Source organism: Siphateles boraxobius, unplaced genomic scaffold (genome assembly GCF_051911475.1).
Source record: "Siphateles boraxobius isolate OS27281-9 unplaced genomic scaffold, OSU_SipBor_1 73, whole genome shotgun sequence".
Lineage (NCBI taxonomy): Eukaryota > Metazoa > Chordata > Actinopteri > Cypriniformes > Leuciscidae > Siphateles > Siphateles boraxobius.
Window position 1 is genome coordinate 2,122,047 of NW_027509201.1, and position 23,312 is coordinate 2,145,358.

Here is a 23,312-nt window from a genome sequence, read left to right on the forward strand (position 1 = left end):
AACACAATTGGCGTTGTAAACGTCTGAATCAGTTTGATCTGACACTCTAATGAGTTAATCTCATTTGCAAACACATGCAGCATATAAACATGGTTATTTCAGGTGGCATGAGTTGTGTAGTTTGTCACAGTTATTTATTTTAATGCCCTGAATTGGTTTTTAATTGGTTCCATATGGGATATTGTTGTCTTGAACAATGTCTGTCAGGGACTATATCACTTTATGATTTGACGTTGTTGTACTATAGCTCACCTTGTTGAAGTATCCAAAGGGAGGATCATGTTCAGATGGGTCCTGTGAGTATGTATGAAATACTATATGAGGGCTTTTATACAGGAAGTACCTCAGGTTTCACTCATTCATCACTTGAAAGAAATAAAATGCCTGTCGAAAAATTTAGGTAACATGATGACCTTGGGTTTTAGCATAAATAGCAGCATTGGTAAATACAAATATTAATTATATATATAATATTTAATATTAGTTGTGTTCATGTGCAAAACTATCATGTTGCTAGGGTATATTATGGAGTTGCTATGTTCTCAGTGGTTTTTAATGCATTATTGTGTGATTGCTTTGTCTGTTGAACAAATAATGTGGGATAGATTGCATGCTGAAGTTTAATAGTTTTTCAAATATGAACAATAGAAATAGTGATGTTTTTTTATACATCTTCGGAAATGAAGTGCATGTATTGCTGAAGTTTATATTTTTAGCATAACTCTAAATACATGTCATGCACACATCTGGCCTTAAAAGGGAATCCTAGAGCAGAGCGTAAATTAATAGCAGGAACTGTGAGTTTAGCTTCGAGGGTCTTGATCTCGATAAAGCCCCGTATGTGCTCTGTGTGCATGTATTTAATAACTCTTGGAACGATCTGGTGGAAGCCACGTGAGCGCGGGCAGCTCAGATCCCCTCAGCCAATCACGATCGCCGCTGCTCAGATGACATCATCCCTTCTGTCTTCCCTGAAGAACAGAAAGAAGTTGAGTTCTGCCGCCCTGCTTATCTTGATGATAAACTGAAATGTTTTATGCATCAAAGTCTCATGTTCTGCAAATCTTCTCATGTTGGCACATAACTGAAGAACTTAGGCCATTAAATACAAATTACATTCTTCAGAGCATTGCATGATATCAGCCTCCCGGTTTCTGCCCACAGATCTGAAGTTTGTCAGGAAAAAAAAGGGTTTTACAGAAAAATCTTTAAAACAAGAACTTTACTTTAGAAGTAAAACTGCTTAATCAACAGTGACAGTAAAGACATTTATAAGGTTATTTATAATGTTTCTATTTCAAATAAATGCTGTTCTTTTGAACTTTCTATTCATCAAAAAATCCTGATAAAATGTATCACAGTTTCCACAAAAATATGAAGCAGCACAACTGTTTTCAACATTGATAATAATCAAAAATGTTTCTTGAGCATCAAATCATTGATATTAGAATGATTTCTGAAGGATCATGTGACACTGAAGACTGGAGTAATGATGCTGAAAATTCAGCTTTGCATCACAGGAATAAATTACATTTTAAAATATATTCACACAGAAAACATTTATTTTAAATTGTAATACTATTTTACAATATTACAGTTTTTACTGTATTTTTGATCTAATAAATGCAGCCTTGGTGTGCAGAAGAGACTTCTTCATTGACATTAAAGAAATCTTCTCGACTCCAAACTTTCGAACGTATATATCTTGCCATCATGTGTTTAGTTTTAGATTTTTTTATTTTTTTACTCAAGACAAGTTTTTTCAAAACCTAAAATATCCTCAATAGTAAGACTCCTAATGCATTTTATTTAGAACAAGACTAAAATTGGCCACTTATAATGACATTCAACACATTTTTTCTGATGATCATCACGATGTCTTTGTGTGAAACTCTTCACAAGCTCTGATCATTCAATCAGTACTATATTTCACCACTGTCTCCATGTTTAAAAGTGTGAGGTCAGACTCAATGATCCTCAGATGAGAGATTATATCTCTGGTGAGTTTGGGAATGGACGGCATCCAACCCTGCATACAGTAAATTAGACACTATTTCCTGCACTCGCGACTATAGAGTTTTTTTAATTATACTTTCCTACAAGGGTGCTGAATGACAGTGTCAGATTACGTTCAGTAACACATAACCTACAAACACAGTCTCTTCGAGTCCACCATGCTTTTTGTTAAGACCTTACAAAAAGTACCATGTTTTAGACACTGTAATGACAATCATTATGTGCTATGCTATGTATCAAATGGTTGAATCGTTATATAACCAATCTATATCAAAACACCACTAATTACTAGCAGCTCCCCCAAATAATTACCCATTATGCACATGATGTTTATTACATTGTTGCTTGGTTTGGCAAGATGACAGCATGTACAGCAGCCATTCATACTAGTTCAGTAGTGTTGAATGATTACTAATATAAATGCACAGTCACATGAACACTTTACCTACAATGTCACCATTGCTTCTGAAAGTTTCGTTATATTACTGTCGTTAAAAAAGGCCATTATGACTTGCGAATCCGCCTGTGGGAAGCCATTCTGAAGTGCCGTCTCTCTCCGTGAAAGCCTTTACTGTGCCAAATGGAAACAATGTAAGGAAACAGATGACACTTCAGCCGTTCGTCTTGTACAATGAAGCCCTGTGGCGACTGACTGTCCTGATGGCTCAAGTCTGTCGGTGTGTGTGAGCGGCATGTAAGGAACAGTTGTTTGGGTTCCTTCAGATACCACCCACCCAATTAAAAGCATGAGGTCGGTCCTGAGGCCTGCTTTCTTCTGCTCTATAAATACATACCGTTTTTGATGGAGTTTGGGAGGCTGGGAAAGGAGGAAGCAGAAGGCAAAAGGGAACATTAATAATGATGATAAAACCCCGGGCCAAGGATCAGATTTGACCTCTACTACTTCCTAATGTGCAGGAGGTGCTTGTTCCTGTTGTGTCTCCTGTGTGTGGTTTTCCGGTTTGCAGTGACAACTTTTTTCAAAACAGCCCTTAAGCAACCTACAAGTGTCAAAATTGTAATTTGAGTTAGGTGCACATGAATGGCAATGACGACAGAGATGCAAATATATATTATATATACGTTTAATATATAATATTATACAGTCCCTCCAGAAAAACGCGATTATGCTATCGCATGATTTAGTGCATAATCAGCCAAAGTCTGCATATTTATGCAGGGGACGCATTTTTTCAAATACGCCATACTTTCGCCGCATAAATTGCCGATTTCCGTGCAAAATATGCGGGGCTTGCATGATTTCGTAATTCTCGCATTTGCGTTGCAAAAATTTCAATATATCTTAGCAGAAAGTTGAAAAATGTTGCGTTTGCTTCACACAAAAGCAGCCTTTTCCCCCTGTTTCCATGGGAATGTTATGAAGTGACGCAATTACTCGACGGGATACCTCACAGCTGAAGCTATTGCAGAGGCCAGACAGACTCACGGAGGCGATTGGCATCTCACAACTCGCTCTTTATTCCTAAATCGAACTCGTATAACTGTCTGTCACACGTTCTACCGTCACATCGTTACTTAATAAACAAAATAAGATAAAAGAAGTAGCATCAAAAAGAAATTACCCGCACACATGGGGTGTTCGAGGCGCACATACAATATAGCACTGCAGACAGTTCAACAGGGAGCGCACAGCTCTTAAAGGGGCCACACCTTATTTACACTCGTTACAGTCTGAAATAAAACAAGATGAGAAATTAAATATTCCCAGCACTTTCTATGATGTTGTATGCTTGCTTATCAAAGGAAGTAATAAGAAAAGACTCTTCACATTAAGGTAGTAGCCTTGGGTGAATCACTTTTTTTCTCTTTTTCATCAAACCGCAGTTTTCGCAAGTTCCCGCAATTTTTGCACGTTCCAGCAATTTCATCGCATAAAATTGCATAAATATCCCGCATATTCCATCGATTTTTTAAAGAAAACGGGCCACATAATCAAGGATTTTTGCCCGCAACAATCACAAAAAAACTCCACGTTTTTCTGGAAGGACTGATTATAGTTATATATTAACTAAATGTTTGTCTACTTGGACAAATGGACCAACCTGAAACAAGCCATTTATTCATTTATTGTTACACTCTATTTCAACGGTCCACTTTAGTTATACTTTTGTTTTGCTTTATTGTTGAATTCTTAATTGTGATTGAAGTGAATGTTTGGCAAATATTTTTTCAGCCTTTAACTGTTTAGGTTTATAGGAGCTGAACTTGCATGAAACTATTGCCCACAAGCGTCACTAAAATCAGGGATCAATCCAAGTGAGGTTCTGATCAGTCCAGATAAGTCGGACACTTCGAAAATAAAGCACTCCACTTACAGTAGACATCGCTATTGGACCGGTGATTATATTTTACTATGGCATGATTATTGTCGTAAATTAAGTTGGTACACACTTGTATTGGATTGGAGAACAAGAGGTCATTCATGCACTCAATTCACATGTGTCGTAATGAAAGCGGCACACAGACTGTTCCTGACGTCTGAACGCCTGATCTTTACTGCTCCCCTGAGTGAGGGTCATTGGTCGGACAGGTCATAAGGCCCATTTGATACATACTGCTTTAATCCCATCTGGGACCTGAGGAGAGCACCAGCTCTTTACACAACACTGAGCTTTATGTTGTCCATTTTACGACTTGAGCGTATTACTGTAACAAAACCCTCTCTCTCTGGATGCCAAAGGTCACATGGGAAGCCCTCAGCTGATGAATGTGGAGGCTTTCACCAGGGCTCCGGTGATTAATGCTTAATCTACGGTTTATCACACAAGCTTTGATTCTACAGATATTTTGGTCAATACACCTAAAGCATAAAGCAAGTTTTTTTTTTTTTTTTGGTCAGTTACATCATCTCTTACTTTAGTTTTTTATATATACTAATTTTATTAGCTTTTATTTTTGTATTTTCAGTTTTCATTTTAATAACACCTTTAGTAAGTAGTCTGTAGCATGAGATTTATGATTATTATTATTGCTTATATCAAAGAAAGGCAAAAAAGCCAAAATGTTCTTAAAGGACCAGTTCACCCAAAAATGATATTTCTGTTATCATTTACTCCTTATGTCATTCCAAACTTGTATGACTTTTTTTCTTTTGTGGAAAACCAATGAAGATATTATACATGGAAACACTGTAAAAAAATGAACTAATACATTAAAACTAATATATTAAAATGCTTAAGTCTGTCAGTGTGTGGGTCTTCAAAAGTTAATTAAATGTGTTTCTTGCTATTTCTTTATAATTAATTTGTGAAATTTACTAGCTTTTTCTGAGTGAAAAGTAGTAAATATTTTTTTAGTTTTAGTGTATTTGTTTTTTGTTTGTTTGTTGATTTTTTTTTTCACTTTTGAACTGTCTGTGTTTTTATCTCCTTTTTTCTATTGTAAGCAATTTTGAGCTACAAAATAATATATGACACATTTTTGGTGTGTGTTTTATTGGTAATTTCTTAAATGTTGAAATGAAAGCTTGGCAAACATACAGAATGTCATGCAGGCTTGAAATGGGTGAATGATCACAGAGTTTTAATTCTGTCATCTATAATGAACACATACGCCCCATTTGATGATGTAAATAAGTCTAAAACCTCTCCGGTCAGCCGCCACTCCTCTCTTTCCTGCAGTAACTCTATCAGCATGTGAAGGTGCGGGTCGGCTGGACACCAGGACAGGATGTGCACTATCTATTTTATCATGATGTGTTAAAACATCGGTCTGATTCAGCGCCGCTGAGGAAGAGGATGGGTGGGTGGACAAACAGAAGGCATGTGATAAAACTCTCGGGACGAAAGAAAGAGAAGGGGTGCTCAGTAGGCACAGTTTGCTCTTCTATCGTGTTGGTAGAGATGAAAGCCAATGCGGTGCCAATGATGTTTAATAGTCAGGGGATAGGAGAGAAGAGGGCACAGGAGAGGTCTACTTCTCCCATGTCCCTCCCTCTTTAGTGTCCTCTAACAAGGATGTCGAGGTATGATCCTGTTGAGTCTTTCGTTCGACTGTTTCCAAGTCGTGTGCCAAAGGAAACACTCCCACTCCTGCGGCTCATATTGCCAAAATTAGGGAAGATGAAGTGTGTTGGGGCAGGGCAGTGCCAGCTTTTTCCAAATGTGCATCTGATAGCTTTTGCTGGCTCTTTAAAGGCACACAGTGCACTTGACCGAGGCCAACAAGAGCTTTGCAAAGAGCTTTGGAAATAAAGATTTTCACCGCAAATACGTTTTTTAGCCCGTGCAAAGCCAGTTACACGGCCGCCGATTGGGCGAGCTACTTGTCATTATAGGCCATTCATCTAAACTTTTATTAGTCTGTGCTTTTATTTTGAAACATTAGTGGATTTGATGCACTGTCGGGAAAGGAAAAGTGTGATTTTTGTTTTAGTATTTTTTTTTTTAAACGGGCATTTTTAAAGCACCACAGACTCACAGTGTTTGTGACACATTTCAGGGTTAACTAAAACCATAAAAGCATTTTCATTACTTTTTTTATTTTAGCTATTTTATAAAGGTTACAGGTACAAAAAAAGTATTTTAAGTACAAAAATAAAAAATAAATAGACAAACACAAAGAATTGAAAAATAGAATGAAAACTGAATATATAAAACATAATTGAAGACATTAACAAAAACTTTAATAGCAAATCAATGATACTGACACATTTGAGCTTTTAAAGATTTGAAGTTTTTCTTATTATTGTTTATATGTCATATTTTCCCATTTTTGTGCTTTTCAACAGAGAGAAGTGAAGGATGTGTTCGCCGCCATCGTGTTTGAGGCAGCATACAGTTTAGGAAAGCATGTCGTGGATGGATATCAGGACCGTGACCTTCCCTCTCTGACTCCTATTCTACGCTGGAAAAAAGGAGAAAAGATCGCCGCTAAGAACGAGGTTTGTATTCGTCAGCTTTCTCTGCACCTGAAGAATCAATTTTAAACAGGATAGCACTAGAAATTAAGATAACCTTTAGGAATTAATGTTGGCGCTGATAGCCCGCGGATAGCCAACTGCACCTTCGGTGACCCGAGTTTGATTGAAAAACTGCCATATAGATATTTTTTATATTATTTCATAATTTGGTAATTTAATGTCACTTTAAGACTTTACACACGGATCCATTATATGACTCAAGGTCCTTTGCGATCCTCTTTCCCTCTCTCCGCCTCATGCTTTCCAGTCTGATCTGTAATGTCCTATCCAATCAATTTCAATTACATTTTAAAAAAAAATAAAAGAGGCATGAATGGCCACTTGGCCAGAAATAACTTGCCTAAATTAAGAATTAATCAAGAGACCATAATGCACAAATATATATTTAATGTATTATTATTATTTTTTAAATTAAATTTAGTATTATTATTTTAACTCTTTCACCGCCATTGATGGAATTTTCCAGTTTTCCGTGTTTTCACTGTTTACGGTAGGTATTACTATTACACATCTTCTGAAAGAGTACTGGATCTCCTGATCAAAACACAGACGAAGAAGAAGCAGAAACAAACGATAGAAGTATTGCTTATGCACATGTAAAATAATGCAATCGTCAAACATTAAACAGCATATAAATCAAAACTGTCTAACATTACTGAATGAAAGGTCGACCCAGGATGAGGTACAGGACTGTGAAGCTTTAGGGCTGTTGATGGACTCGATCTACTCCATCTGTGTTTTCATCATCATTCTGAATCGGATCCGGGCATGCTTGGTCTTTGACGAAAACACATTTTTCTCAGCTTTTTGCTTAAAAGTTTGCTTTTTTTATGAAACTCACAAACATTCAAGTGTTGATAAAGAAAGAATACATGAAGCTAGAATAAACTGTTATATACTGCATGTTAGAGCCCGACCGATATAGATTTTTGGGGGCGGATGCCGATACCGATAAAAAAAGCCAGATAACGATATATCGGCAGATATTATTTATGTGTATACTATAATACAGTAGCAATATTATGTTTATTATAGTACAGTACCAGTCAAAAGTTTGGACACTTTCCTATTGGTGTATACAAACTTTTGATGGGTACTGTATATAGAATACACAGTATAAACAGAATAAATATAAAAGTTCTGCAATGATCACTCAAATGTGGTGATCAAACACTTGTGTGACAAAGATATGTAATGGAGACAGGGGGAATGATAGAATGAGAATGATACATTTGAGCTGTAACCAAACTAGTTTGCAATGCATGTTATATTATATTATATTCTAGATACTGTTGCATAATCTAACGACTTTGTCTTTTAATTTAGTCACGTTATATAATCAATAAATATATCAAAAGTGTCACTGACAACCTTATTATCTTCTATTTTTAGTCTTAATTCCTCTAATCTCTACCACTGGAGGAAGAACTCAGATCTTTTTACTAAAGTAAAATTAATAATATCATTATGAAAACGTTTTTAATTACATATGTAGGCTACAGTACTTTTATACTATTTTAAATAAGTGGTAAGCTAAATGTACTAAACGTGAAACATAAAGTGTTATAATTATATAAATTATTGGAATATTGCTTGATGTTGTAACATAGCGTTATAGGCAGAATGAGCTTTAACACTGTGTACACCGGAAGCGGCCGTTATCGCTCGCGTCGCAACAGCTGTTTACCCTAGACGCGTTACAAAGCAGAATGGGGCATCGGTTTACTGTCAGAGATCTGTCGCTCGCGCAACGCATTTTAATCAATGTTTCATCAACCATTTGCCTGGATTTAATAAATAATAAGTAAATATAGCAGACAATAATCAGGACTTCTCAGCTGTGCGCTTGCAATTGTCACAAGCTCACACAATACGTGACAGAGGCTGGCAGCAGAGAAATCAATTCAGTGAATTACACTGCGCAAATCAATAGGCTACTACCCACCGGATGAAGAAGGGTTGGCTCTCAACAGAACATAAAATATTCATTTTATTTAATTTTTCGTGTTCGCATTTATGAGTAAAAAACAATGTTACAGACGTGACAAGCTCTGAAAGCGGCACTAAAGTGCTTTAAAACTTTCACAGAGACCTCAAACAGAAAGCACAAAGCCTTTCATTAAAGTGAATTTCGTTTTGTATTAATTGTATCTTAATTTTAATCAATGTTTCATCAACCAATTGCCTGGGTTTAATATATAAGAAGTAAATATAGCGGACAATAGATAATCTCGACACGGAGGCGTCGGCGCGTGAACTGGAGGTCGTCTCATGCATAAATGAACCGAAACCCAGCGTATAAACCTGAGAAATATATCTATATTGAAATGTCTACTTTTAAACAGAACACTACAAAACGAAAGACGTATGAAATGTGCATTTCTCTCTGGCGTGTTCAATGAAGATCGCGAGTCAGCGTTGTCAATTTTGCAGCGACACTGACTGAAAACACTTGTTTATTAATAAACAATTAAAATGTCTGCTTTCTATATTTGATGTATTCACAATCATTACTTTTGGCAGTTCTTTGTGACAGCTTTTAGGTGCTTAATTGGCAACGCCACCCTTACATGAATCACCGCACCCGCATTTTTTAAAATATTAATTTATCGGCCATTATAAATGCCGATACCGATAGTTAGGAAAATGCCTAATATCGGCCGATAATATCGCCCCGCCGATATATCGGTCGGGCTCTACTGCATGTTCAGATGTTCATACAACAAAATATTCTGGGGGCCATGAAAGTTTTGTGAAAATTATCAAAAATGCTGGCCAGCGGTGCTTGGCAACTTTTAAAAAAAAACACTTGTGGGTAAAAAGGTTAATAGTATAGTACAGTACAGTACAGTAGAGGAGAGTATTTTTTTTAATATAAGTAAAAACTACTATAGTTTTTAATACAAGTAAAGATCATGAATAATGTAAGAATGTTAATTTTCCATGTTAATCAGATTTTCTGTTCTAATTAGCCAAGACAATTTCTGGCTGCTTTTTTGAACGTCTTCCACAAGCACTGATAAATCATGCACAAAAAGACGACACGTGTTAAGAAAGTAAAATATCACATCAAATCAAATATGTTCTGATTTCCTGTGATTTTGAATGTTTATACAAAAAAAAAGTACTTGACACTGATAACATATCACACCTGGTTAGAACACTTATAAAACCTTATATATTGCTCATTTTAACATATTTACAATGGTTTTATTATATATTAGATTTTTCTAATTTACTCTGAGACTCTGTTACTCATCTCATACTCATTTGCCGTTGGCATCACCCAGCAGCTCAGAATGCCAGAAATTACAATGTATATTTGAATGTGGTTTTAATTAGCGCTCAATAATGGCTGTTGACTCTTTGTGAATGGAATGTGGAAGATTGATGAATTTATTTGCCAACGGTCCACTTCATAACCAACCCTCCTGTTAGTCGACATGCTTTTCCCTCTGAGCTTGAGGAAACACGGCGCTGGCATCTTTCAGCGCGGCAGGAATCCATTATAATGGAATCTGAGGCCATTAGTAACTGTGTCCACCAGTTTGTCTGTAACGCTAAAGCAAAGGTGTTGATGTCAAAATCTGTCCAACACAAACACAAGGCACTTTCTTTTTCTTTACGCTTGAAACCGCTACTCACACTAAAGCTTTTCAGGCCATCGTGAAGTCTTGCACAACAGCACCCTCTAGTATTTGCTTCCCATGTTGGGTTTTACTGACAGTTAAGTTGTGTAAACATCCTGTGCTCTGTTTGACTCTTCACAGACGTGGTTTGAGAAGAACTGTCTGTCAGACGACTGTGCCGCTGACCTGAGGCTTCATGGGAAACTTCTGCTTTCTGGGTAAAGCCCCTGGTCTTCTCCTCTTCAGGTTCTGCACTGAGGCTCGTTTCAGTTCATTTACGTCATTAGGGTTGAGTTGCTGTGGGTGTGGACACACGCTTGGCTCTCACCGGCCCATGATGTCATTCATTAGACCGTCTTAAGGAAGGAAGTCCTAGTCTGGTTCTGAATGATCTGGACCTGGTTTCTCTGTAGTTTCCTTAAACGCTGAACCTTCATTGTTTAAAGAACAGATGGTGATTCACTACTTACTGTATGTATTAGAGCTAGTAATTGAAAACATATTTTGACTGTAATGACTACAAAACAGGCATTCATGTTCTATGCTCTACGTATTTGTATCAGGAAAATGTCTGTTTTAGGACCTATTTAAAAAAAATACATTTCAATATTTTCATTATTCAAATACATTCAGATATTTTACATTTTTTGTTATTAATGCACTATAAAATCTGATTTTGTTGGTTTAACTTTAAAAAAGTAAGTATTTTAAGTTTTTAAGTAATAGTATTTTTTTGTTATTTAAACTATAAAAATATAGAAATACAGTGATATATATGACCCAGAAATATTTTAACAGGTTTCCTGAGATTTTCCTAGTCCCACTTGTTTTCTCTTTTGTTTCTCTCATATCTCAGGCGTTACATCAGTTCTCATCTGGCTCTTGGTGGAGTGAAAAATGTGTCATTAAATTTAACCATCTCTAATGCTGGAGATGACGCCTATGACACCAACATCTACTTGAACTTCTCCAGAGAGGTTCACTACATCAACTTCTTACAAAGAGTAAGTCTGATATATTACCATTAAGCCCCTTTCACACAGTGCGTTGATCCCGGGAAATTGCCAGAACGCCTTCTGTGTGAACACAAACACGACCCGGTATTGATGCCTGGATTAATGCCGGGTTGGGGACCTAGTAATATTGCCGGAATCAGTCTCGGAACGCGCACTGTGTGAACAAAAGCCAGGACCAATGCCGTAAGGGGTGTGTCGTAGTGATGACGCATGTGCCATCGCGCGACTCTGTTGCTCTTTAAAGAAAGTTTGTGTTCGTCATCAACAAAGAAAGAATGAAAAAATGTCTGCAAGCTGGAATGAAGCAGAGACCAGAGAGCTCCTTACTATCCGCGCTGAAGCTGAGATCGTTCGACAGCTTTGTGGAACGGTATGCGATCTTTTACTGTCTATGTACGTGATGCGCTAGTGTAAATGTTTTCGACGCGTACATTATATGTCACATCCTAACGTCACGTATCTTTACGGGTTGTGTGTGAACGCACTCACAGATTCCGGAAAATCACGGGCAGTGTGAATGAACCAAAATCAAACAATCCCGGGACACATTATCCGTGTATTTTCCGGAATCTCTATGTGAAAGGGGCTTTAGTATCTCTAAACCAGACTTTTGAATGTTGACTTGCAGTCTTGTCCAGTTATTCTTACCAAGAACTGACTGACATGTAAAGTGACACTATTGTTAACATGACATACAGGCAGGGCTTGACATTAACAGCAGTGGACTGTAACGTAGTCTACTAGCCACTTTGGCGGTTTTAAATTTATACATAATATAGCCTATACATTTTTCAATTGTAGTCTTTTAAAAGGCATCTGAAATAATAAACTAAGTGTAAAATGTAGTGTTGTCAAAAATATAGATTTTTCGATACCGAAATATCTGAAAAGCTTCCAATACTCATTTGCTCCGGATGAATATTGTTGGTGTTACAGGGCTTGAATTTCGCTGTGGGATTGCACATATTTTTACTCATTAGCAAGTTTTGTGCTTACAACCAAAGTGCAGCACATAAAGCTGCGTCTCAGAAATAAACTGAGTTCATTTTTCGCTGCTTATTGCGCTTACACAGTCGAATACACTCATTGTCAAAATGCGATCTTGGCGAGTATTCATGTAAACATAGTCATATTTATATCACCTTTATTTATATAGCGCTTTTTACAATACAGATTGTTTCAAAGCAGCTTTACAGAGATAACAGAAAAATAATGTTGTAATAATATTGTTAAATATAAAATGAAATGTCCCAACTAAGCAAACCAATGACGACAAAGGTGAAGAAACACAGTCAGTTACAGTATGTCTTAAGTGAAGATAAACAGTTGAGAAAGAAAATGCATGTGTAACAAATAATGGATGCCTGCGACAGGTCTTAAAGTGACAGCAGCGTAATATACCTGCTGCCAAATTATGAGATTATATTAAAAATATCTATATGGCAGTTTTTCCCCATGGTATTGATGTCAAAATTGTGGCCAGTGAAAATGCTGAGTGGCTAGTAACTTTGGAAAACCACTAGCCAGAGTGGTTAACAAAAAAGTTAATGTCAAGCCATGCTTCAAACTAAATTCCCCAATGTTTTTCAAGCATTGATTGCTAAGAACTTGCAAATCCAGTAAGTAGTTCCTCAGGACTAGTACCTTCAGATGCGTTCATTATAGCAGCCTGATAAACACCAATTTGTTTCCGAGTGGAGTTATAAAAACCTACTGAAGATTGTTTAAAGCCAGCCAGTTAGACTGAAGTTTGAAGTTTCAGAGCTCTTGCCACTCTTGCTTGTAATACGCACCAGGCGGGTCATGGGTGTGCCATAAACTAGGTGCCAAATACTGACAAATAGATTAAATGGAAAATGTGACCAGTTTGAATCTTCTTTATAAGGAAAAGTGGTCATCATATCCATGATTTAAAGGGACAGAATGGAAAAAAGAGTGTAGAATATGTTGAGATATGCGTTCGCGCAGCAGAGGAAACAGGAGGAAGTGCACAGTTACTGATGAGAGCACTTGCAGCTGGTCAGTGGATCGTTATCTCAGGCTTCAAGAACACTTCTCACACTGAAATCTCTGTTACAGCTCCCACAAGGTCTGTTTCCTCTGCTGAAAAGCTTTCTCTGGTTATCAGTAGCATGAGCAAGAACATTTCCTCCTTTAGTTTGACAACAATGGAGAAACTCTTAAAGATTGCTAATGCTAAATGGACCTCTGTGATAAACTCAATCTTCTCAAGAGGGAAACTAAGCAGCAGAATTGGGCATTGCGAATTGCACATTGGCTGTTCTCTAATTTTAAGGGATAATATCTAAATTTGTACATGTCTTTCCTAATAGTGACCTTTTCTAGATTTACTGATTTACAATTTTTTTTAAACGACTTTACTGATTTTAAACAAAATGCAGAAGATGCGAGAATTGACTATCAATAACTGCGACAGAAATACTGCTACTTAAAAGGATAGTTCACCCCAAAATAAATTTTCTGGCATTATTTACTCACCCTCATGTCGTTCAAAACCAGTATGATTTTCTGAAAAATAAAAATAAATATTTTAATAAATACATTTATTTACACTTTATTTTAAGGTGAGGTAGTTACACGTTACTACATGTACTTACTATAGACGGCTTGGTTTAGGATTAGTTTCTTGTAATTATGCATCATTTGTAATCGTTTCTTGTAATTATGCATTATGCATGCAACAGTTATTACTATAGTAAGTACATGTTGCAACGAGTAACTACGTCACCTTAAAATAAATTGTTACCATTAATCCATATAAAAAATAATGCTGCTCTTTCCCAAAAACAATAGCATATAACATATTCAATGTTTATTTGCCCTTTTTGAAGTTTGATGGTATCCGTCTTTATTCACTTTCAATGCATGGAAAAGAGCAGCATGAACAAAACATCTAATTTTATGTTCCACAGAAGATACAGTCAAACTTGTTTGGAAAGGTGAATAAATTATGACATAATTTTCATTTGTAGGTGAAGAATTCCAAATCATTTATGTTTGATCTAGGCTTGTCTTCTTTTCCTTCTGCCTTCCTAAATTAATTTATTTGTTTTTGAAGTGCTCAGATTTCACTCTATACATCCTTGTGTTTTGATACAGATAGAGCACTCAACGTTGCTTTACTGTCTTTAATTTCATTTTGATCATTTTTTGCGTTGCTTCCTCCCTCTTCTGAGAGTAATTGGTCATGACTGTTGAATAGGATTCATGCAGGGGTCGAGGTGGAAGTGTATTGTGAGAAGACAGTGGCCGTACTTTGTTTGCTGTTCTAGTACTGTACGCTCAGCAAGACCCGTCTAATTACCAACGCCGCGAGAAGTCGTCTGTGTTGATGTGACCCGTCTTCACGTGGCGGAGGTCCGGCCAGAACGTCTCCCTCAGGCCAGTTCAGCTTTCCATCATGCCGAGTGTGAACTTGCGCTCGCCTCTTGTTTTAAATTAGGTCCTGTTGGCCCTGTGTTTGTCTTGCAACCCAAACCATCTGCAGCAGTGAATTGGTTTCAGAAGCTCCATCTCCTCATTCAGGTGGCCCCGGGGCCCCTCTTGTGAAGAAACACACTCACTGTAATTAGATAAACGGTGGATTGTCCTTTTATTAGATTGTGGCAGGTGAAGCGAAGACCTTCAAATTGGTGTCTCGGAAACAATTCGATTTATTTTAGAGTTACTGAAGCGCTAAATGACGAGGCCGAGAGAGAGAGATAGTGAAACAATCTGGCTGGATATGAAGTTTATTTTAGAGAGACTCAGCCAATACATACATCATTTGAGATTTGTTAATGTTTCAGTTTAATAACACACAGATCAAGAGAGTAGTGACTTAATAAAAACACTTCTTTCCTTCCTGTACGCCATGGTGGAATACGGTTACTGAAACAGTAGTGCCAAAACACTGGACAGATTTAGAGAAGAGGCATTTAAGTGGCATTTAACAGGGTATAGTACAAACACACAAAAAAATCAAATATAATTTCAATCCGAAAAAAATGATCAAAATGATAAAACTATAGATACAATTTTGAAAATGAGACTGTGCAACTTTGTGCTTGTGAAACACTTGTGGAGCATGTTCATGCACACTGTTGTTAAAAAAGTTGGGGTTAGTAAGATTTTATTAAGAAATTAATACTTTTTTTCAGCGAGGATACATTAAAGCTCCAGTCCATAACTTTTTCGGGTTACAAAATTATCCAAAATATCCCCAATAGTTTTCAATATTGATACTGATAATAAATATTCCTTGAGCTTCAAATCATCATATTAGAATGATTTCTGAAGGATCATCATGTGACACTGAAGACTTGAGTAATGATGATGAAAATTAAGCTTTGATCACAGGAATATATTAGCACACATTTTAATATATATAAACTGTTATTTTTACATTATATTTCTGTTTTTGCTGTATTTTTGATCAAATAAATGCCGGTGAGCATAAATCTTACAGACCTCGGCAATCCCTGCATGAGAATCTACTGAAATAAAGCCAGAGATAAACTTGCAAAATAAAATAATAAGATAAAATGACAAACATTTTATGTCACATGATCCACAGGGCCCTGCTCACGCCCTAGATACTGTCCCAAGTGGCTGATGGGTAAACACGTGCACTTTTCTGCTGCCCGCTCTTCTCCGTAGGAGCACTAACTGTTTGTTTGGCGACGCTTCACCGTTTAGGAAAAAGAGGTCCTTTTTGAACTCGAGTTGTCCTTGGGTTTTCCTGTTAGTGTTTTAGAGGACGTTTTGTCAGAGAGTTGCTTATTTAAGTCGACTCGATGAAGACAAAGGGTACGTCTCCTCACTGAGAACAGACTGCAGAAAAAGTGCTGAGCAAGAGGGAGACGACTGTATAAATAATGTTGAACTATTCTTGCCACATATCGTACGTGAGGGATCTTATACCACTTATGTTCAAGGGACATATTATGTAAATAAAAAGGAGGACAGAACATTATCCATCTATATATTACATTGTAGAATTTTGAGTCTGATATATTAATGTAATCTGGTGTTTGTTAAGGTCACCTTTAAAGTCCTATCTGGCTTAGATGTCTTAACAATTCCAATAGGCTTTGATAAACTGTAAACATGATCATTTTTTGGCACAAATGGAGAGTGTGTAGATATTTGTGTGGAAAAATATTAGTGAACACAGAACAAATTTTATGATGTTCAGGCCAGAGTTAAGAATGCATTGCTGTCATATATATTTATCAGTAATTTTTTTTAGTCAGTAACACTACCGTTCAAAATGTTGGGGTCCGTAAGACTTAGATAAAAAAAACAGTAATATTGTGAAATATTATTGCATTTTAAAATAACTGTTTTCTATTTGAATATATTTGAAAGTGTAATTTATTCCTGTGATCAAAGCTGAATTTTCAGGATCATTACTCCAGTCTTCAGTGTCACATGATCCTTCAGAAATCATTCAAGAAACATTTCTCATTATTATCAAACAGCAGTGCCGCTTAATTTTGTGGAATCTGCAATACACTTTTTCCAAGATTCTTTGATGAAATGAAAGTTCAAAAGAACCAAAATGTTTTTGAAATATAAATCTTTTGTACCATATAAATGTCTTTTCTCTCATTTTTGATCAATTTAATGCATCCCCGCTGAATAAAAGTATTATTATTATATTTTTTTTAGTCTTATGACCCCAACCTTTTGAACGGTATGTAGGTCAGATTGTATCAGACACATTTGAATATCTAGGGTAGCTGCACTACAGACAAAAAATGTAAAAAGGCATGATCTGGTGCGGATATGGACCACAGACCGCAAATTGAGCACCACTGAATCCTCTTGAACTCAGAAATGATTAACAGGCCACATTTAGTCCGCAGGCCGCCAGTTGAGGTGCCCCGCTGTACATTAGCAATACTCAAATCTGCATGGGGAAACCAGGGTGTTCGTGTAAACGCTCCAAACCAGTGCAAAACGTGAGGCCAAAGCCTCAAACTCTTCCCCAGAGAGCTGCCAAGTGCGAGTTTTGCAAACAGTCCTAGGCTTTCCTGCACCCCCCCCCCCCCCCCCCTCCCCCCATCTACTTATGACTATTTATTGATTTATTTTCTCCGGCAGCAGTTCTTGTTATTTCTGCAACCTCGCTAAGTATAGCTCCAGTATAAACTCAAGAATGGGGAACACGTGCAAGACCTCACGTGGAACTGAAGATCCCAGAGTTAAGCGCTCATCCTCTGCATTGTTCCAGCAGCGTGAGGCCGCCTGGTTGATCAGTGGCCCTGATGGATTCCTGTACTTTACCTTCTCAGCTCTGTGAAATGACAGCTTTGTGAACTCTCGCTGTAGGAACGCTCACCCCTCGCAGAGTCCAATCTCAGCTGTTTGCACAAACCAGCCGGTGCTGCTCTGCTGTGTTTAGAAGAAGCTCAACTCTCATTGACGATTGTCCCTGTTACTGTTCTCAGTGTACAACGCATGAGAGTAGTTATTTATGGGTTAGTCAAGTCAAGTTATGTTTTCTTTATATAGCCCTGCCTTTATACAATACAGATTGTTTTAAAAAAAATCAGAATCTTCACGTTAATAATCAGGAAAACGACAGTATTAAATGTAAAATTCATCAGTTGTGAAACCAAATCAAATTCAGCTATTAAGCAGCTCCACAGAAGACAACTGTCATTATAAAGTTCAATTCAGTTCAGTGATGATTTATTACAGTTCAATAACAGTGTTAATGTTCCAAAGTTCATCAGTTATGAAATGAATACATTTTTTATCTGTGAACCAGCTCTGCAGAACACAATAGTGTCCTTATTCAGCTCGAATCAGTTCAGTGTTAATTCATTTCAGTTCAATAAGTCGATGTTGCAAAGTTAGTATTATTATTGAGCTCAGTTCAGTTAACATTTTGTTCTCATTTTGTTAAATCACTGATATTACTGAATATTAATTCTTTTAAACTCCAAAAGGTTAGTGCATACAATTTTTTCCTGGTGTTTTATATTATATTTATTTTATTTTAAGCTAACCATGTATATGTTATACTGTCCCAAGACTGACTTCACACTTTTGCCGAATGCCTTGTGCACAATATCCATCTCGTAGCATGTTCCTTTACAACACTCTTCCAGTGTTCACATTTGCGAGACACATTTCGACTGGTTGTAGATGCTGCAACAAACGTTAAACTTGTCGGAAATCTAGCCGACCAGTCGAGATGTGTGTGCACTGCTCGAAATGGCAAGTGCTAAACATAAAAAAAAGTTTCCACCAACTGTCTTTCTGCAGAACTAAACTCTAGATCTAAACATAATTGTAATGCATATTGAATCCAGCTCGCAATAGTTTATTTTACTCAATGGTAAACCATTTGTATGCCTTCCGAATGTTTGCCTGGGAATCAGTGATGTTTTTTAAGGCATGCTTTGTAGGAAGGCACCGCGGTTGCCGAGACTTTCTGCTGGGGTCCGTACCAATTAGTACAGCTTTTGAAGGGTTTGACTGGTTATTCTCACTGTCATTTGCTGTTTTCTCTGTGTGTTTCGGCTCCAGGAAGAGAAGGGCATTTCCTGTATGCTGGTAGAGCTGGACTTCCTCAAGTGCAGCGTTGGATTTCCTTTCATGAGGGCACAAACCAAGGTAGTATGACAGGAGCTTCAGTTTAACAGCTTAATGATTTACTTAGTGATCTTGTTAATTATAGAGCAATTCCATTTAACCCTGTAGTTTTAACTTTTTTTCCAGTACCATCTATCTGTGCTTTTTGACACGAGTCATCTATCTGGTGAAAATGAGACCCTGCGGTTTTTAGTACACGCTAGAAGGTGAGCTTTGAACAGATTTAATGAACTTCCCCCCCTTTAAAAGTTCATGTTTTATTTCTATGATTAAAATAAACAAGGTTCACATCATCAGTCCACATGTCATGATGTTTATATTTGAAACAACTAGATAGATTAGACATTTGGACTTTTCCCTATTTGGCTCATTTGTGAGAAATTAAGTGGTTTTGCTTGATTTTGAAGTCGTGATATGAATCTAATGCTGGCCAGATGTGTTTTCTTTGCTCAGAGATGTGCATTACACACTAAGTGGTAAAGACTAGCACTCTGTGAGGCAAATAAAACTCTCATAATGCATATTTTGCCATCTTACAGTGGAAACTTAATTACACAATATTTATAACCATGCTGATACGGCATATCAGTACCAATACTACCGTTTAACGATTGGAATGTGTAAGATTTTTCGGTTACACTTTATTTTAAGGTGTCATTGTTACAGAGTAATTATATAATTAAGTACTGAGTAACATTAAGCAACTACATCTACTTACTATAGGGTTAGGCTAGGATTAGGATTTGGTTTAGGGTTAGTTGCATGTAACTATGCATCATTTACTGTTATTACTATGGTAATTACATGTAACATATGAAACAAGAACACTAAAATAAAGTGTTACCGATTTTTTTTATGTTTTTGAAAGAAACAAAATACAGTAAAACAATAATTTTCTTAATATTTTTGAATATATGTTAAAATATAATTTATTCCTGTGATCAAAGCTGAATTTTCAGCATCATTACTCCAGCCTTCAGTATCACATGATCCTTCAGAAATCATTCTAATATGATGATTTGCTGCTCAAGGAACATTTTTCAGGATTCGTAGATGAATAGAAAGTTGAAAAGAACAGCATTTATTTGAAAAAGAAACCTTTTGTAACATAATAAATGTCAATTTAATGCATCCTTGTTGAATAAAAGAAAAAAATCGTACTTACCCCAAACTAAACTACTGTATATATGAGCAATATCACACTTGTAGTGATGCGATATGGCTCTATATCAGCACGGCTGTGATTCGTTCAGTGTAGCAATTCAGCATTCCTTCATTTCTAGTTCTAAAGTGACACATTTTAATTAGTAACGGATTCAACTTGAGATTTGAATCTGTGCAACTTAATAATTCAAATGTAACAGTCTTTGTTGAATATTATTGTTCTTTCTTTCTTAGTGCCAATCCAGAACATGATAGCACACTTCATGATAACACACTGGAGTTGTCTATACCGCTGGTACATGAAGTGGACACGGCAATCACTGGGTAAGAGTTACACTTCACGAGCTTAAAGGAAAAGTTTACTTGCTTATTTATTCACCCTCATGTTGTTCAAAACCTGTATGACTCTCTTTCCTCTGTGGATTGTCAAACAAAACCTAAAATACCTAAAATTTAGTCTATAAAACTAAATATTGTACACCATATTCTGAAGCTATATGATATGATATACTCTGAAGAACTTCCCAAAAATATGCGCACTTTCATTGAATACATAAAACCAGATTGAGATTTCTTCACAACATCTCCTTTGGTGTTTTGTGGGGGAAAAATCAATTCATGCAAGCTTTCAACATGAGAGTAAGTAGTCTATTCTTGTAACAGCTTTGTAGTCCATCACACTGCCAGACTCTGAGACATATGTGGTCCGCTCAGTATTTATTTCTTATGTGCACATTTCTTTTTTGGCTCCTGTTTCTTTGCACTGCTGGAGTATTTCAAAGTTAAAGGCTCACGGACACTTGTTTCACAGAGATGAATGATGCTTAAATACACAACATGTTCTTCGGCAAGATGTACAGCCTGATAATGTGAACGTCCTCCCTGTAATGTTTTAGATGAGCGCGCCAGAGACTACACTTTAATATATAAACACGAACTCCAGAGGTTCGACGTAAAACCAGATCAAAGTCTGTTTTATGTCTTTTAGCAGGTTAACTTCATACATATTACAAGGTTTCTGTAATCAGTTTATGAATATAAAGATTGTATTTAGTACATATAGACAAACCTATGCAATACTCTTCTGGCATGGAGTATTTTCCAGGTGTTTGAACTATAAAAGCTGCAATGTTTTACTAAAATTAAGTAATTCTGACAGCACCACACTTACATTATTTTATAGATCAAAGCTACAATCAAATGAATCACATTAAAGGGCTCCTATTATGCTTTTTTGCATGTTCATCTTTTTTTAGTGTGTAATGTTGCTGTTTGAGCATGAAAAATGTTTCCTCGAGCGGGAGTTCTTCTCCATATCAGTGTCACTGTTTCTGAACTCCCCGAAACATTGTAGTCTGGAGTTTTCTTCCAGAAACGAACTATTCACAATATTCCTCATTTAAATTATTAATACGCCGCATAAAGGGGCGGGGCCTGGTTGAGTTAGTTAGTTAGTAGTGTGTTGAAACTGGAGGTTAAGGGGCGGGACATTTCCCAAACATGCTCAAAGCGCTTGACCAATCAAAACACACTGATCCAGCCGACCAATCAGAGCACAGTGTGCTTTTCAGAAGGAGGGGCTTCATAGAGACAGGAACTAAACAGAGCCTTACTGACAGACTGGGAAGAGAGGAGCCGCAATATGTGAAAAATAATGTGTTTTGAACATTCATGCATATGAAAACCTATTCTTGTAGAGCCCAAAAACAAAATCAAGACTTTATTACATAATATTATAGCACAATGAAGGTTTGCCATATAACTGTGTGTCCGTTTCTGCAGTGTGGTCAACCCTACGTCTTTTGTGTATGGAAACTCAGTCGACCGATCACGCTTCCTTAAGCTGGAAGACATGGAGTGCAGCTTTCAGCCACTCAACTTCACCTTTCAGGTATCCCATGTGTTCATAAGCTGTTCAGATGTGAAGTTTTCCTGTACATTTTATTGTAGACTCTGACTTTAATGAACAGTAAACAGTGACAGAGTGATCAGGACCCTGAACCAGCAGGGTGTTGTGTACTCTGAACGGGTTTATTTTATGATAATGACTGGTTACCTGTATGCTATCACACTTGCATGATTATTTCCCAAATAAATAAAGATATGAAATATTGTTTAGTGTTTAAATCAAAGTATTAGAGTTATTAGGGGATCAATTGCTTTATAAATTGGTTATTTATACCCCCTCCCCTCCCCTTTGTTCCCTTTTTTTATCTCAGTCTGTTTAGTTATTGATAATATCTGTTGCTCCCACTTCCGTTCGTTTGTTTGTTTGTTTGAATGGATGTCATATTGTTATATCCTAAAGACAATAAAAAAAACTTTCACAGATTGTAATGATGCCTTTCCAAAGTTTTCAACATTGCAAATCTAGAAAAGATTTTTTATATTTTAATTGATTAAAAACCAATTTCATTTTCTGCTGTGCAGCAGCTCTACAGAAGACAATAGTGTCATTATTCAGCTCAATTTACTTTAATCTGATTCAGTTTTATAGTTATATTAAGGGTAACATTAAACATAATTGATACTGAAATTTGTGGAGTTTTGAGGCAAAACCTACCTGTCCAGTAAACATCAATTAAAACTCAAATGAAAAGCAGAAAAAAGCACAAAACAAATTGTTTTGGTCTTTTTCTATGCTAAATTGGTCTTTTTCTATGCTAAGTGTTTCTAATACAACTGCTGCAGGAGTGATGGCAATTTTGACATCTTTCTCTCTTCTGACCAACATAATCAATCTCTCAATATTTTTTCCTCTTTTGGAAAGTCATAGCAGCACTATCTTGATTTTTTTCTTTTGCTATTGTGTTAAAAGTAGCTTCTGTTCAAGTTTACCCAACTATAACAACGTCCGCTTCTGAAAACCCTGGAAATGTGAAAAGGGTCCAATTAGTATCACTATGCAAAATAATGTGACTTTAAAATTTCCAGTCC

At 36.6% G+C, this 23,312-nt stretch overlaps 1 protein-coding gene across 2 annotated transcripts in view; it reads left to right on the plus strand.

The window, feature by feature from the left end:
* Nucleotides 1–23,312, plus strand: part of itga9 (integrin, alpha 9) — an 83,779-nt gene that overhangs the window by 46,163 nt on the left and 14,304 nt on the right. For both annotated transcript variants that reach the window (XM_077217433.1, XM_077217434.1), the window contains exons 16-22: nt 6,767–6,919; nt 10,729–10,805; nt 11,444–11,591; nt 19,146–19,232; nt 19,338–19,417; nt 20,610–20,699; nt 22,158–22,266. In XM_077217433.1, coding sequence (XP_077073548.1) covers nt 6,767–6,919; nt 10,729–10,805; nt 11,444–11,591; nt 19,146–19,232; nt 19,338–19,417; nt 20,610–20,699; nt 22,158–22,266 — 744 coding nt within the window. The remainder of the gene's footprint in view (nt 1–6,766; nt 6,920–10,728; nt 10,806–11,443; nt 11,592–19,145; nt 19,233–19,337; nt 19,418–20,609; nt 20,700–22,157; nt 22,267–23,312) is intronic.